Source organism: Patagioenas fasciata, chromosome 4, assembly GCF_037038585.1.
Source record: "Patagioenas fasciata isolate bPatFas1 chromosome 4, bPatFas1.hap1, whole genome shotgun sequence".
Classification (NCBI taxonomy): Eukaryota; Metazoa; Chordata; class Aves; order Columbiformes; family Columbidae; genus Patagioenas; species Patagioenas fasciata.
Window position 1 is genome coordinate 60,037,353 of NC_092523.1, and position 12,508 is coordinate 60,049,860.

At 39.6% G+C, this 12,508-nt stretch overlaps 1 protein-coding gene across 10 annotated transcripts in view; it reads left to right on the forward strand.

Annotated features, from left to right (window-relative positions):
- The window catches only part of SLC10A7 (solute carrier family 10 member 7), a 153,935-nt gene that overhangs the window by 24,291 nt on the left and 117,136 nt on the right, over positions 1 to 12,508 (forward strand). For 2 of the 10 annotated variants that reach the window (XM_071808012.1, XM_071808011.1), the window contains exon 5: positions 10,307 to 10,411. The exons of 7 other annotated variants lie outside the window; for them this stretch is intronic. In XM_071808012.1, the coding sequence (XP_071664113.1) occupies positions 10,307 to 10,411 (105 nt within the window). Of the gene's footprint in view, positions 1 to 10,306; positions 10,412 to 12,508 lie in introns of those variants that run through there. One more of the 10 variants, XM_071808017.1, reaches the window with a different exon arrangement.

Sequence of the window (12,508 nt, forward strand, 5' to 3'; positions counted from 1 at the left end):
CGGGAAACATTTCTTCCCAGGAAGTGTTGGGCATTGGAACAGGCTACCCAGGGAAGTGGTGGCATCACCATCCCTGGAGTGGTTTAAAAGATGTGTATTATAGATGAGGCTCTTAAGGATGTGATTTAGAGGTAGACTTGACAGTGTTAGGTTAACGGTTTGACTCCATGATCTTGAAGATCTTTTCCAACTGAAAGAATTCTATGATTCTATGAAGTGGGAAGTGGTAGGAGCCACGGTCGCACTTGGCACAATGTTATCATCCACTGATGTGCACTTAACACTGTGAGGCAGTAGCTATGTGCTTTGTGACTAGGGCTGCAAGCCAGCTCTTGAATTTAAGGTAAATAACGTTTCCAAAGGAATTCTCCCCAGGATACATGGGAAGAAAAAACTTCCTTTATGTTGAGGTGGATGCAGTAGTTCTGGCTTCATCTATTTGTTTTTAATAATAAAAGGATGTTTAGTAAGAAATACATGAGCAGATAAAGAAGCCAGTGCACTGCTTATCGGCAAAGAAGCCAACAGCTATAGACTAACCACATGGTTTAATGCAGCAATTCTGGTGATTATGTAACACATAAACTAAAGATGATATTACTGTGCTTGAACTGAACTGTGTTTGAGCTGTTAAGTCTGGAACAACAGTCTATTTCCTGAATTAGTTTGCCAATTTATATCTACTACTTCTTCCGTGAAATTTTGAAACTCCTGTTCTAGCAGGTGGTGTGGATTTTTGCAGCAGATTTCCCCAAATGTTGAATTTCTAGTGTGTGGATGACTTTGCTTAGCTAGACCTTTTTGTTGTTATATTTTGTAATGGTCTAAATTCATTTTGCTTGTTGATATTGTTGGAAAATGTCCATAATGTATAAGTGGGTGTGTACTTTGATACATCCTGTGTGTTTCAGCTCCAACTGCATATCCAAAACCTTTTAAAAGGAAATCTCAATGAGCCCCATGGGGCAGAGTAAATTATTACATGTGGTGAACTCTTAAGTCATAGACCAAGGTCATGGCAATGAGAGTGTATTTCAAAAAGGTTTTATCTGTGCTTGGAAAGCAAATGAAGTCTCTCATCATTAACTTTAGAATTATAGTTATAGGAGGATTTTCACTAGAGGTGAAAGATCAAGTTCATGGCGGACATAATGGAGTCTGAAAAGTTCTTTTGCAGACATAGTACTAGGGCATGAAACATTCACTGAGGTTTTCACATTATTGATGAGGAGTTTACAGCCTCTAATCTGCACGCTGAAGATCAGAATCATTGTAATTGTTGCCATCTATTGTGCCTTTATTTCAACCTTTTTAGACAAAAACAAACAACAAAAAAACCCAAAGAACACACACAAATTAAACAAACCAAACAAACAAGACACCTCCCAAGAAAGAAAAAAACAAAACACAACAACACAAACTACTAAAACAAAGAAACCCCTCTGCTCCCCAACAAACAAAAAAAAAAACCCAAAACACACCTCACCTTTTCTGTAATATTGTAAAGACTTTTAGAAAAATTTCCTAGTTTTGCAGCTGTGTCAGTTTCTGTCATAGCATAGAGGTGATATCTTCCTTAGTTAGTAAAAATGTTGCTTCTATAGAAGCAACCCTGGACTTCAGCAGGGCAAACTTTGACCTTTCAAGCAGTTGCTAGGGGAAATCCCATGGGCAACACTGCTTGAAGGTAAAGGGGCCCAATATAGTTGGTTAGCATTCAGAGACTGCTTCTACCAAGCTCAAGATCAGAGCATGCCGACACGTAGGAAGTCAAGGAAGGGAGCCAGGAGACCTGCGTGGCTAAACAGGGAACTGCTGGGTAAGCTCAAGTGGAAGAAGAGAGTTTATAGATCATGGAAGGAGGGGCTGGCCACTTGGGGAGAATATAAGGCTGTTGTCAGAGGATGTAGGGAGGCAACTAGGAAAGCTTAGGCCTCCTTAGAATTAAACCTGGCACGAGGGGTCAAGGACAACAGAAAGAGCTTTTTCAAATATGTGGCAGATAAAACTTAACACCAGAGGCAATGTAGGCCCACTGATGCATGAGGTGGGTGCCCTGGTGACAGAAGATACAGAGAAGGCAGAGTTACTGAATGCCTTCTTTGTCTTTGTCTACTCTGCCGGAGGCTGTCCTGAGGAGGCCCGTACCCCTGAGGCCCCAGAGGAAGGCAGGACAATGGAGGAGTTTGCCTTGTTCGATGAGGACTGGGTTAGGGAGCAATTAAGCAATCTGGACATCCATAAATCCATGGATCCAGATGGGATGCACCAGTGGGTGCTGAGAGAGCTGGCTGAAGTCATTGCTAGACCGCTCTCCATCATCTTTGCCAAGTCTTGGGAAACAGGAGAGGTGCCTGAGGACTGGAGGAAAGCAAATGTCACTCCAGTCTTCAGAAAGGGCAAGAAGGAGGACCCGGGTAACTATAGACCAGTCAGCCTCACCTTCATCCCTGGGAAAGTGATTGGAACGACTTATCCTTGGTGCCATCTCGAGGCATATCAAGGATAAGAGGGTCATTAGAGACAGTCAACACGGCTTCACCAAGAGGGAAGTTGTGCTTGACCAACCTCATAGCCTTTTATGAGGACATAACCAGGTGGATAGATGATGGCAGAGTGGTGGATGTGGTCTACCTTGATTTCAGTAAAGCATTTGACACAGCCTCCCACAGCATCATTACAGCTGAACTGAGGGAGTGCGATCTGGATTATCAAGTAGTGAGGTGGACTGCGAACTGACTGAAAGAGAAAAGCCAGAGAGTCGTGGTCAATGAGGCGGAGTGTAGTTGGAGTCCTGTATCTAGTGGAGAGCTTCAAGGGTCAGTACTGGTATTATTCAATATATTCATCAGTGACATGGATGAGGGAATAGAGCGTATGATCAGCAAGTTTGCTGATGACACCAAGCTGGAAGGAGTGGCTGACACGCCAGAAGGCTGTGCTGCCATCCAGTGAGACCTGGACAGGCTGGAGAGTTGGGCGGGGAAACATTTCACAAGATATAACAAGGGCAAATGTAGAGTCCTGCATCTGGGCAGGAACAACCCCAGGTTCCAGTATAAATTGAGGAATGACCTATTAGAGAGCAGTGTAGGGGAAAGGGACCTGGGGGTCCTGGTGGACCGCAGGACGACCATGAGCCAGCACTGTGCCCTTGTGGCCAGGAAGGCCTATGGCATCCTGGGGTGTATTAGAAGGGGGGTGGTTAGTAGCTTGAGAGAGGTTCTCCTTCCCCTCTACTCTGCCCTGGTGAGACCACACCTGGAATATTGTGTCCAGTTCTAGGCCTCTCATTTCAAGAAGGACAGTAAATTGCTGGAGAGAGTTCGGTGCATGGCAACAAAGATGATTAAGGGAGTGGAACATCTCCCGTATGAGGAAAGGTTGAGGGTCCTGGGTCTCTTTAGTTTGGAGGAGGCTGAGGAGTGACCTTATTAATGTTTATAAATATGTAAAGGGTGAGTGTCACGAGGACAGAGCCAGGCTCTTCTCGGTAACAACCAGTGGTAGGACAAGGGGTACTGGGTTCAAACTGGAACTCAAGAGGTTCCACTTGAATTTGAGAAGAAACTTCTTCTCAGTGAGGGTGACAGACACTGGAACAGGCTGCCCAGGGGGGTTGTGGAGTTTCCTACTTTGGAGACATTCAAAACCCACCTGGACACATTCCTGTGTAACCTCATCTGGGTGTTCCTGCTCCAGCAGGGGGATTGGACTAGATGATCTTTTGAGGTCCCTTCCAATCCCTAACATCTTGTGATTCTGTGAAGTGTAATTCAGTAAACCTAGATGATGTTCAGTCCGTAATGAATTAATCAAACCACATGTGCCTACAGTGATACAGTATTCCTGTCTTTATTTGTTGATAATTCATGTAAACCAGAAAGAACGGTGGCAGAAAAGCATAGTACAAGAAAGGTTTTTAGTGACCCAGACTAATGGTCAGAGGAAGTAGATATTCATTTGTCTATGTATTCAACAGACTTTCACATTTTGCTAGACTTTGTAGGTGTGCATGTGTGCATTTCAGTGGTACCAGCGAGCAATAGAAATCTGCTCTTTAGTAGAGAGTTGGAACTGTGTGCCAGCAGCGTGGGAATGGTTTTGCAAAGATCCCTGCTAATAACAGCACTCACTTCCTCACAGTGCTCAGTGTGTTGATGTAGAAGTGTTGAAATTTGCCAGTGATGTGCTATATTTAAAAGTAGAATATTAAGCAACTGTAGACAAAAATGAGTCTCTTCATATTTGTACTTTCACTGTCATGAAGGTTATTACATTTACAGGAAAGTTTCAGCTGTTGGGATTTTATTCAGAAATGTTTGTTTAGTCCTGGTTTCATGCCATTTCACTTCTAAGTAAAATTTGAGGTTTCGGTATTTTGTTTTCTTAAATGATCCTGTCTGCTTTAAGAAGAGGTATTCACTAAAATGTGCATTTGTTCCCTGAGTTAAAACTATAAATAACAAGTACATGTATTTTTAGCAAGTGATATTTTAATTTATTTGAAAATATAAACTAATTCTGCAGTGAAAAGATTTTATAGCTGCAACCAGAGAAAGCTCCAGGAATGACTCTCCGGTTTTATTCTTCTTAAGCAAATTACTTTGTTTCGAAATTAATGTGTTTTTAGAGAAACATTTTGTATATTCAATATGTGATTTCTTAAAAGTTCTATGAGAAGAGGAAGCATAAGCTGTGTTGATAGGGTACTTGTAATTCAATAAATGACAATATTAAAGTTGGATATAAAATCTCAGTTCTGATCTATGGATGTGTTTTATGCTCCTGTTTTAAAATGGCATGTAATCATGCAAGTTAGAAAATATATCCTGTAACATTTTTTTCTTCTGTAGTGTTAATGTCATATGTGTTATCTCAAAAATACTTACTGTATTTTCATTATCCAAATGGTTCATATCTGGACCAATATCTGTACAGAGTGAGACTTTCTATATAGGTTATGTTCTCTAAGGTATGTATTTTAATAATTTAGCCAACGGCCTCTCTTATATGTTTTCTCTTCAACCAGCAGTGCAACCTCTTCTGTGCAGTTGTGAGGCATTTCTGTTTCTAAACATAGTGTCAAACTTCTGTGACCTGTTGATACTAGAATGTTTTTGCTATTGATACCACTCATGTCAATGCTGCATGGCTCAATTCTGTGGAATTTATGACCTGTGAAACTGAGAACAACAGATGTTATTTCTAAGTATGGAATAGCCAGAAAAATATGCCATATTGTAAAGTGCTGTTCTCAAATCCATTAGGAAAATCAGTCACTTCGAGGCATCTCTGCTTCATAAGGGGTCTGCTGTCATGACCCTTTGAGTAACAAATGCCCATGTTGCTACGTTTGGTTTTTTGAACCTTCCTGTGACTCCCAGCAGATAAAACTCAGAATAGTCGTCTTTGTCTGCAAAAAACAACAAAATACCTGACTTGTACCCTTGATTTCTTAGTTTTAGTTAAATTCTTAGCATTTCCTTTTTTCAATTTTATTTAAATCTAGTGTGTTACATTGAAATTAGTTCATTTTTATAGGTAACAATTTTATCTCTTTTTAGATGTATATTAATTCAAAATAATAGCGTCTTCACCAGTTTTGATTTACTGTGTTCTACATAAATATGAAATCCTAGAACGTAATGATGCTTTGTAACCCAGGTACTTTTGTCAGTCTGACAGCTGAGCTCCCTGTGAGTTGTCAACAGGATTCAGCAGTGCATTTTTGTCTTCAGAGCAAGTAAAATTTTTCTAATTGTTTTAGCAGTATAGTTATGCTTAGCACCCTCCCAGTTCTTGCCCCCACCCCATTACTTTTGCATGTTGTAAGTCACTGTGCCCACTGTGTAAGCGTCCTGTCATGTCTCTAAGTGATCACACTCATTTTAATTTCCCTCCTCTTTCAAATCATCATCCACTTCTAGCATGTTTGTCTTGTTGATTGCTGATACAAAACCACACTGCAATCTGCAGTAGTCTGTTTCCCACACTGCCCCGTTGGAGTGGCAGTCAGTGCTTCTGACTTTCAAGAGATTATTTTACTTGGGCAAATCACTTGTTATGCTAATTTATTATACAGTAGTATCTTGTGAGGTAGATGGCTCATTTAGCAACACAGCAGGCTATGTTCATGGCTTCTTTACCAGTGTTTGTGGGTTGTTTTGTTTTGTGAATGGTAGGAGGCAAGAGTGTCTTTTCATACTCTTTAATGATTTTTTGCAAGCTAATGCAGATCTACCATACAAGCAGAATTTAAGATTTCCTGTCTTCCAAGCTTCAATTTGTGTGATGCAAGGCAGTGGAAAATTTCATTTTGTCAGGTTATTTCCCCTTGTAGAATAAATTGTAATATGCTGAGACTTTATTCTGAGCTCTCTCTCTTCTTAGATATTTTTACAAAACTTAAAATAGTAGAATTTGATTTTGCTGTTAATTAGCACATGCCAGCTGCTACCAGCAAAAGAACACCTGTGCTGTTAGTGAGGGTACCAAGAAACTTTGGCATGATTCTTCTTCTCTATCCTGATGTAAATCAGCTATTCTTTCATTGAAATCAAAGCAATAGTACTGGGGAAGTGAATGTAAGAGTCACAAATGAAAATGTGGTCTATATGATTTGTAGTAGGTGGATTGCAGAAGCAGTAGTTGGTCTTAGCTGGTCTCTTTATGTGAAAGTGTGCACTTGACATAAAATGCTAAGTAGATATATCAAGTAAGTATGGTACTGCACTTTTGTCCACTGTATTCTCGTATGTTAATTACTATCCTTTTGCAAACATGGTATTTGTTTCAAATAAATGAAACTGTGCCTATAAGTGAAGTGTGCCTGAAGTGAAGACAAGTATCAGCATTGTTCATGCTGTAAATGCTTCTAAAGATGGGAGTTTTATTTGTGGATTAAGTGTATGTCATCTTGAATTTAATCGTACTTATCTTTCTTTAGGAAGTGTGTTCATCAGGAAACTTCACTAAGCTTTCCCTCTATCTCCTTATGCAGTTATTACAGGAGTATAAATCATTTTAATAACTGACAAGCTGTGTAATTACAAGATAAGAAATAGAGCTTTGCTTGGAGGAAATGTGGAGTTTGTCCATCTCCATTCAGAAGCCTATTTCCTCCAACTTTCACTTGAGGTAAAGGCAGCCTCCAAAACCCAGGAGAAAGTAGCTTATGGTGTGTTCATACATAAAGAAATGAAATATCTAGATAATGAAGAGCTACGTATTATACATATAGTCATCAGTGAACTATAGAGCTATACTGTTAAATGTCCTGATAAGAAACAACAAGATGTAATAGCTGTATGTACAGCCTTTCGTATATATGTTGAAATTAGAAGTCCTAGTTAAAATTTAGTACTTTGGCAGGTTTAATGGTTTTGCAGTGAGATCAATGCTTGAACTATATCTCATTTAAGATATTGTTCATTAACTCCCTTTGGTATAGATTGACTAGGTTCTTGGAAGAGTTCCAGATGTTGTTCAGGATGTTGTTACTAATGTCTAAAATGGCTTTTTCTCTGTTCTACTGTAATGACAGATGAGAGATACTCTATTCCATTTCCAAACTGGGTGCAGTGTTAATGTGGGTTTTGTTCGAAGACCTTTTTTCTCTGGAGTTTGTTTTCATATTTGATTTGTCTGTGTATGGTATGTTGGCATTCCTATCATGCTACAGTGCTCACTTCTTCCAGTTGTTGAATTTTTGGAGAATGACTGTGGGGAGTTTTATTTATTGTTAGAAAACTTCAGTGAGTAGCTGTAATTTTTTAACAGTGCAAGGCAGCATTAGCTACCAATGTTAGGGTCCCCAGAAAGCATAAAAGAGTACTTAAAGTAAACAAAGGAGTATTTATGTTCTGTAGCATTTGCTTATTTGCCGTTGGAGTTCTGGTGATGGCATATGGCTTTGAAAATAAGTCTCTAATATGTATGTCTAAGCTGTAACTGTAGTATTTAAGGCAATCCCACAAAAATGTGCTTTTAGACACTGAGAGAAATATTTGTTAGAAGCTATATCTATATCCTCTGTATTTTCTATCTTTATTATGTAGAATTATCATGGGGTTTATCTGCTTTATTGACTGATTATTTCCTGTGTATATTCTGAAGTAGATCTTACATATTCATATGCAGAGTATTATTTGTTGTCAGTTTAAAAGGAGTAAGGGGGAACATAAGTGTGGGATGCACAGTTCAAATTCTATGGCACCTGAAGGCAGTGGGTATATAATTAAGCATTTACAATGCATAAAATACTGAAATTAAAATTCTGCCTAGCCTCTACCTCTTCATTTTGTATTACTCATGTTAATGTCATCTCCACTCATGCAATGACGTGCTATTTTTTAAACACATTAGTCTGACCTGTTTTACTTTAGAATGCTTTTCTTATTACACTGCGGTTAATTTTTCTGCAGTAGAGTATGTATTAATAAATACATTAGTTTTTTAGTGTGGAGGTATGGAATATTTTGTGACTTTCTTATTCCTCTTGTGTAAAGCTGCGTAGCTGCTTGTGAGCTGCAGCAGTCACAGAACTCATCAATTTTACTGTAACAGATACCAGAGCAAAGCTGTTCAGAGAAACCTTTGCTGAGCAAGTGTTGTGTGTAGAGAGCATACAAAACAGTTTGATGTCCTGATGCTGCTGGTATTTAAAAATCTAATTATTTAGACTAACCATCATTCACTCTGACAACATACCTGCTTGGTGAGAAAGCAAAGGAACTTGCTTCAGTCATTCAGGAAAAAAAAAGCATAATATATTTCTGAATATCTCAGAAGTATGATGAATTGTTATGAAGTTTTTCACTGATGCTATTATGTAATTAAATCTAGTGGAGCATGGGTTCTTTTCTTCTTGATCCAACTGTTACTGTGCATTATGAAACTGCTGAAATATGGATACATTGGGGTAACTTTTTAGTATCATTCCCACTGACAGTGGAATGTTACGGCTGGAAGAAAGCAGAATAGATGTGGTGTGAGAAATGAAGAAAAAGAAAGTAGGATGCTCTGTAACAGCATGATCCCTAGTAAAGTTTAGCGCACAATTTTCAAACTACTTCTGTCTGTAGCACTTTTTAAAGGTTTTGTCAGGTATCTGTTTTCTTTGGGAGCTGATCTGATACAGCAGGGTTTTTTTTGTGGTTTCTCCAAAGCTCTGTTCTGAACACTTAAAAAACATCCTTAAATTAGGCAAGGTTAAATCATAGGGCCCTGCCCTTAGAAAAGGATTGGAATCTGAATTTACTCAGTGTCCATTCTTTTTATAAAAACTCGCTTGTGCCAGTGGAAAGGAAGAAAAGGTGTGGTGGTTGTCTTGAAAGAAAAAGGACACCCACACAGAAGTATCTCTTCCTTATTGCTATTGTTATCTGTCAACCCTGGGTTTTAAAATCGATGCTGCTTGGAACTACATGGCTGGGACATGCTTACTGCCCTCAAAAAATACACGTGAAATTTTTATTTCTTCTGGGTCTAAATGTCTTGATTCTTTCTGTTGCCAAGTGCAGGCAGTAAAAGTGTGTGCTGGGAACACCTGGGGTGTAGGAGCATCAATGCAACAAGGACGTAGGAGCATTGGTGTAGGAAAAGGGCCTTCTGCCATAGGGCTGCCTGCAACAGTTCTCGTTCAGCTGCCAGTGCCACATCTGATATAACCTGTAGTGGTTTGGGGAGGATGGGAATCTGACAGATCAGAGTTTGTGGCAAAACCGAGGTAGCCTCTGGTGGTGGGAGACCCTGGCCTTAGAATTAAACCTTCCTTTCTCTGTGTTAGCCACCTGCTTTACCCCTGTGGGCTCAGTGCTTTGTGAGCTGCCCCATTTCTAAGCCCAGAGCAGCCACTTGGACACTTGGCTGGGTCTGTTGCAGTTGTCAGAGGGTTGTACCTCAGGGATAACACTGCTGGCAGCTAAAACTTATGTCAGTGAATTAGTCAAAGAGAGTGTTTGGATATTTGAGTCATTTTTTTGTAGACTTTTAAAAACATGATCTGATCATGCAGTGTGTTGACCTTTCAATAAAATCTTCTATAAATCCACCCATTCCTTGTCAGTTTTTTTTTTCTTCTGTTTGCTTTTGTCACTTCTTCTTTCCTGAATTATTATTCATTAGCTTCTCTGAAGAGATTAACAGCTCCTTAAAACAGGATCATGTGTATTCTGGTGTTCCGCGTGAAAGCGGAGCTGAAGAGCGGAGAAGCCGCAGGATCCCTGTAGAAATTTGAAGACAATTTTGATACTCTAGTCCACTCAAAAATCTGCTGATACTGTAATGTTTTTTCCCTTGCCAGGACCCTCCTTGCCTGGTGTCATTTCTTGAGCTCTCCTGGGATGAGATTAGTCTAAAACAACAAAGTAGCCAGATGTCTGGTTCTGAGAGAGTCCCAGAGGCCAGGGTATGGTAAGCAACAGTAATCGCTTGAGGCTGAAGATCAAAGTTACCTGAGAATTACTTATGGGCACATACTATGTGTTGTTCCCATTATTAACAGTCTGAGAAAATTTGTATCCCTAATTAACCCTTTTGTTGGTTAAATTTTCTTGCCAGTGCAGTCCTCTCTGTAATAACTATTTGTTCTTTTTGGTACTGTTACATAAGTAGATGCTAGTTAAAAAAAATATGCTATACTCTCATAGTAGCAAATTTATGTAACCCATCCTGATCCTTATCATGGTCACTTGTAAATGTCAGAAGTTAGCATGATTTCTTTTTTTTACTGTGCCATCCTTAGTGTTGGTGTTATTCCTATCCAGAACTGTATCAACAACAACATTTAACTTGTCAGAGTAGTGGTTTTAGTTCATTGCTTCCTAATCTAAAATTGAATTAGAATCTAATCCCAGAGCCATGGCCCCTGCACGTCACTGTTTTTTTCTGATAATGATATTTTTAATGAAATGCTAGTTAATATTGTTAGTGAACAACACTTTTTCATGTTATATACTCTGAAATAACCTAAGATTGCAAATGCTGCCTCTGAATTCTTGTAATGCTTTTAGAATGAGTGGCTCTAGGAGAGAGAAAAACCTGATTGCAGCCTTCTGTGTTTATCCGCCAGGTAAAAATATCCAGGTTCTGAGTGGAATGTTTGCTTTACTAAATGATAATATTGACTCCTGTTGCAGAATTGAAGACTCAGAACATTTTTTACTAGCTTTTAAACAATAAACTGTAGTTATCAGAGATATTTGTTGTTTGTTATGACTGCTACAATTTTGCTTTCTTTAGCATGGTGTAATGTTAATATGTGATAAATACTGCATGTGTATGTCTGAGTGGGAGGATGTGAGTCTCTGGTCACAGTGAATGTGCTTGCAGTTTATTGCATGTATTATGTGTGTTTAACAGTTCTAAGAGACATTTTTGAATGAATAGTGAGTGAGGAAAAGATCCCTGGAGTGACTTAAAGGACTGAATTGATTTATCTGTTTCAGTCTTGACAGTCTCTCTTCGAAACATGTTACTTGAGCAAGAAACCCCAAAAGCTGACCTGCCTAGAAGTCAATTATTGTGCTTTTACATGTGAGAGAAAGGTTTTCTGGTGATGCAGGGATATTTAACCCTTCAGACCCTATGGCTTTCAGGAGGTGTAGCCTTGCAGTAAAATCTTCATAGGATAGAGACAGGTACTGTGATTCTGAGAGATGTGAGGGAACGGGGAGCTGTAGGAGGGGTTCACAGCAGGAAATAGCTGTTCCCTTGTGGATGCTGGCACTCCAGATTTTGCATAATTTGTTACTATTCATGTACCATAATCCAGGCACAGGGGCCTCACTGTAACTGCTTGGGAGCCACATACTGCTCAAGAGATTCTGGCAGGCTATCCTAACATAGAGGAAACAGCTTTTCATGACATTTGGATTCTGCTCTGCACAACCTTTGTTGTGATGTGTGTTGTTTTTTTGTGGCTTGGTGTTGGGGTTTTTTGGTTTGTTTTTGGTTTGTTTGCTTTTAGTCGTTGTTTTGTTTTTGTTCCCCCCTCCTTCTCCCTTCCTTCTCAGGTGTCCCTTCGGGAGGTATTGCAGCAGTTTTGGTTGTCTGCACTGCTCTGTTGAAGGTCACAGTCAGAACTGAAATAGGTAACATCCAAGTATCCATGAAGTCGTGTCTGCAGTGGCCAGCATGACCATCTTTCCAAAGCCTCACGCAGGCAGCAAGGTGCTTCCCGTGAACGTGTTGAATCTGCAGCTGAGGTTTTGGGAGAGCACTGCTAGATGGATTTGCAACATACCTGAGACAGAAATGCATTTCGCTTCATTCTCTCTTGTTATCTGCTTAGAGTTCTTGGGAACCATGCCACAGCTACTGTGGATAAGTAAGAATGTGACATAGCAAATACTAGATTAGTGTATAGAAGCAGAAGCACTACCATCTCTTCCTTTGTTTTCAAGCGCGTAAAACTCCCAGAACTTTTGATCAGTAGTGCCACCTCTTCTGTTTAGAAAAGTGACTGAATCTGAGATGGTGCAGGGGACTCAAAAGCAGTGCAGAA